This window comes from Octopus bimaculoides, chromosome 6 (genome assembly GCF_001194135.2).
Source record: "Octopus bimaculoides isolate UCB-OBI-ISO-001 chromosome 6, ASM119413v2, whole genome shotgun sequence".
NCBI lineage: Eukaryota > Metazoa > Mollusca > Cephalopoda > Octopoda > Octopodidae > Octopus > Octopus bimaculoides.
The window spans coordinates 20,544,707-20,549,748 of record NC_068986.1 but is presented as its reverse complement, the minus strand read 5'-3'; the positions used below and the strand labels follow the sequence as shown (position 1 = coordinate 20,549,748).

The window sequence follows — 5,042 nt, the reverse complement described above, 5'->3', positions numbered from 1 at the left end:
ATACATATACATATACATATATACATATACATATACATATACATATATATATACATATACATATATACATATACATATATACATATACATATATACATATATACATATACATATATACATATACATTTATATATATATACATATATATATATATGCATATATATATATATGCATATACATATATATATATATACATACATATATATACATACATATATATACATATACATATATATACATATACATATATATACATATACATATATATATACATACATATATATATACATACATATATATATACATACATATACACATACATATACATATATATATGGAATTCATAACTCGCATGAAGAAAACCCACGTGCATGAGCTTCTATGCTTATGTAAATGAAAATAATGGCAGAGTGTGCTGAGATATACCAGTATAAAAGAATGCTTCTCAACCTTGCTACACGTATGTTTCAGATGTGCGTGCATGTGTGTGTGTATATATATACATGTATAGGTTTATTAATATACGCACTTGTAAGTCTTTAAAATGAAATTAAAAATAATCTCCACAATTCTGAACGCTTACCACAATACGATGTTGAAACTCATTGAAGTCAGATCGTAAACACTATGTAATAAATATACGCATAAGTTACCTCACACACACATATATTTATAGATATATATATACACACACACACACACACACACATGGCGGATTTATGGATTGCGTGAATAAATGGTAAAACAGGCAGTGCACCTTCCCTTTGTAACTTCAATTCCAATCAGGAAAAGGAAAGGGAAAAGCGAAAAATAGTAAATAACAAAAACACAGCGAAACCAGAGGACAGAGACTTAGTCAAAACAAAAAGAAATAACCTTGTGTACTTTAATATAAAGGAAGGGAGTTCACTGAAATTTGCGTATTAAAGAATGCCAAATGAAATAATTCTTGGTGAAATATACCATATTATACATAGTAGAGAGAGAGAGAGAGAAATTGTCTTTATTATTAGAATTGGGTGTAATGTTGAAGTTGCAAGTGGTTTGATAACCTGGGATTGGTTTATCCGGCGACTTCTTCATGAAGAAAACTACACACGAATTTAAATATACGCATCCATCCATAAAGGAGATAGCTAGATAGATAGATAGATAGATGGATGAGGGAAAAAGATAGTGAGTGGAGATGATGGTGCTAATAACGATCTTATTAATGCAGATGTGAACACCGTGCCATTGAGAGAACTGGAAAATTGAGATTTTGCGACGTTCATCGTTTTCCTGCTACAAAATACATAAAGAACTGGTGGTGCCATGAAGATTTTTAAAGGATTCGACGAAACCCATATCAGCATCATAGAAAATAATTATAATTGAATAAAGCGAAATTCGATGAAATCTATGTGCGTATCGAAAAATCACAATTGAACAACAGTAGTAGTAGTAGTTCGATAAAACCTCGGTCCGCATCGAAAAATCATAACTGAATACTGAATAATGCTCTTGCGTAATACTGGGGGGAGGGGGCAGCATTCAATTCATGGAGGTTTAGGGTGATAGCTGAGACAGCTGTTTTCTTCTAATAATAATAATAATAATAATAACAGTGCACAAGTAAAAGGTTAAGAACATCAGCCTTGGAGAAGACATGTTAATAGATAGACGGATGGATGGAGCGAAAGAGATGTGGCTGAGAGACAATATATACACACATATATATATATATATATATTTATATATATACATATATATACAATTAATAAAGATTATAGAACGAGGAAGATTGTAGTTTGACGAGTTTATTATACACACGCAAATCTGTGTATACATATACATAGACCATTCTATGTGTATATAAACATGTGGTTTTGGACCTGTGTATGTATATATATTATATCTATATATGTGTATGTGTGGCGACAGAGCGTGGCGCAGTGGTTAGACTGTTGGGCTCAAGATCGTAAAATCGTGGATATGGTACACATTATCAGTTTTAAAAAATTAATGCCAGGGGGAAAAAGGGGTTAAGTGTACGACTACGTGGCTCGAGGCAACTTTACTTTTTAATACACATATGCAGAAAGCTATACAGTACGTGTATATATATATATATATATATATATATACACACACACACACAGATATACAGGTATTTCGTATGTGTTTATATACCCAGAGGCTTAGAGCTTTTTGCACGTGTATGTATATATATATATATAATTTCATGGCTATGTGATTGTCAATTTCATCCACAGGTTTTTATATATATATACATACATATATGTACATATATATATGGAGTGAAAGATGGAGAGATTTTTATAAGTATATGCATGTAGAGATTTTAGCACGTGTATATATATACATATATATACACACACATATATATATATATATATATATATATATATACATACACAGACACACACACGAAGTATTGTGCGCATATATGTGATGTTATATGTATACATATATAGACAGCTATCTAACCTAGAACTCTGTAGTTATGCCCCTATTTGTATATAATACCTATGAGTGTATATACATATACATGTAGATAGCTATCTTATAAGCGTGCATATTTACATTTATAAGAGATTTATTCGTGTAAAAGCTAGATAGAAAACAGAGATAAGACGAGAGAAATCTCTAGAAATCCACATCGAGAGAATAAAAGATAAACAAGATGAACAGATGGGAAAGACTGAATTGTATAAATTATGGAGAAGCCAATGTTTTGGGAGTATAAATTAGGTTAAATATATATAAATTGGTATTGGAAATGATTGTAAAATGTGTAGCGAAATTGATGTGAAGTAAAATTGGGAATAAATAATAAATAAAATTAATAGAATGCTGCGTGCGGCTTTTATGAAATGACTCAATAGATGACATTCGTAAGACCGTCCAGACGATAGGATAAAATCGAGGTTAAAATGAAGGAAGAAAAGAATAAAAAGTAATTAAACTGAAAGAAATGATTGAAAAAGAATGGTTTTGAATTATAAGACTGACCTGTCGTATCAGAAATTTGCGCCATTGTTTCTCGGATTAGAACCTTTGTCCGCCAAGATTCACAAAAATGGCGTCCAAACAGATTTACCAACCAAGACTTATTATTCTCAGTGGGACGGGACCAAGTCTGTAAAAGGACTGTCTCTCCGATTGACTACTCGTTAAAAATCGGCAATTTCCGGAAGCAACTTTTTATTGCTTCGTTCTCAAGTACAACAGAGAACATAAAATCAAATAAAACAAAATAAAACAAAAATTCTCGGTGAGATACGAAAAATGCCGAAGTTTACCGATTTCATAATTCCGATCGTGTCAGAAATTTGTTTGTTTTTTTATCCTTCGTTTTTTGTAATTTTCTTTTATTTTTGCTTCGTTATAAATTAAATTTTTTTTTACATGATTTATTATTAAAATAACATTTAAATTTTTATAAACATACAAAAATTTAAATGAATTATTTTTTTAAACAATTCTCCGAGGTTCATGGCGAAAATATATTTCCGTATCAATAACATTTATAATAATACTAATAAAATTTTTTTTTTAACCTGCCAACTAGATGCAATTTTCGCAAAATGTCTCAGAATTATTAAATATCATAAAGATGGACTGATTTTCTCCTGAGAAGATTCCACATTACAATGTGACCTACTTTCATCAATGAATACGTAGCTATTCATTACTTCGAATCGATAATTCTATTAAGATATATAAGGACACAGACAATATGATAATGATGTATTATTATTATTATCATTATCATTAAGAAATAATTATCATTAAAAATAAAATAAATTAATATATTATCTCTCACTAATAATTGTAAAAAAAACAATGTCACACGGATTTTTTTTTTCTAATTATTTATTACATTAATCGCTGTTTCAGCTAAATATAACCATTAAAAAAAAAAAGAAAAACATGGTGGCAGAAGAAACGCCTGCTTTCTTCTTCTTCTTGCGAAAAAATAAATAAACAATTTATAAAACCTTTTCGCAGCGTGCACATATCTATGTCTCTGATTATATGTGTATACGTGTTGGTGTCAGCGTGAGCAAATTTTTTTTTTTTCCCCATCGCTATATTCAGTGTTGGTGGCATTAACTTGACTGTTAATTTTCTGACGGACGGCGTCTCTGGGTAATTTACCTTAGTCATTACACACACACACATATATATATATATATATATATATATATATATATATATATATATATATATATATATATATATATATATATATATGTGTGTGTGTGTGTGTGTGTATGTACATGTATGTATGTATTTATATACGTGTGTTTATATTTATATGTATATTCAATTTTCTGTCGTTTATCTGTATTAATGTGTGTGTGTATGCGCGAGTATTAATGTGTTTGTGTATGCGCGTGTTATGTGCTTTTCCGAGTTCCTTCTGTGAACAACTTTCGATAAGTGTCAACGGCGTCTCCAATATCAGCTGACGATTTTAATAGACATATTGGATCACACCATTATAGCTTCTCTGGAGTGTATGGTAGCTATGGGTTCGGTACACAAAATAAGGGAAGATCAAGGTAAAATTCTTGGAGTTCTGTAATGCAAAAGATCTCGCGATCGGTGACACGAACTTAGGAAACCACTCAGCTGCTTGATCACTCCACCAATCAGGTGTACACACAAGCTATCTGATCAGTACAGTAATCCCTCAACTACCACGGGTGTTACGTTCCAAAAACCCCGTGATAGGTGAGAATCCGCGAAGTAGAAACAGTACTGTATATGTGTGTGTGTGTGTGTGTGTGTGTGTATTACGCTTTACTCTTACTTGTTTCAGTCATTTGACTGCGGCCATACTGGAGCACCGCCTTTAGCCGAGCAAATTGACTCCAGGACTTATTCTTTTGTGAGCCTAATACTTATTCTGTCGGTCTCTTTTGCCGAACCGCTAAGTTACGGGGACAGAAACACACCAACATCGGTTGTCAAGCGATGTTGTGGGGACAAACACAGACACAAATGCACACACACACACACACACACACATA

General features: G+C 31.5%; 1 protein-coding gene across 4 annotated transcripts in view; it reads right to left on the bottom strand.

Moving 5' to 3' along the window:
* The window catches only part of LOC106875699 (UDP-N-acetylglucosamine--peptide N-acetylglucosaminyltransferase 110 kDa subunit), a 63,112-nt gene extending 59,905 nt beyond the window's left edge, over positions 1-3,207 (bottom strand). The window contains exon 1 of one of the 4 annotated variants that reach the window (XM_052968628.1): positions 3,016-3,207. In XM_052968628.1, coding sequence (XP_052824588.1) covers positions 3,016-3,040 — 25 coding nt within the window. In that variant the 5' untranslated portion in view covers positions 3,041-3,207. The remainder of the gene's footprint in view (positions 1-3,015) is intronic. The other 3 variants (XM_052968627.1, XM_014923946.2, XM_014923945.2) reach the window with 3 other exon arrangements.
* Positions 3,208-5,042: the final 1,835 nt, after the last annotated feature.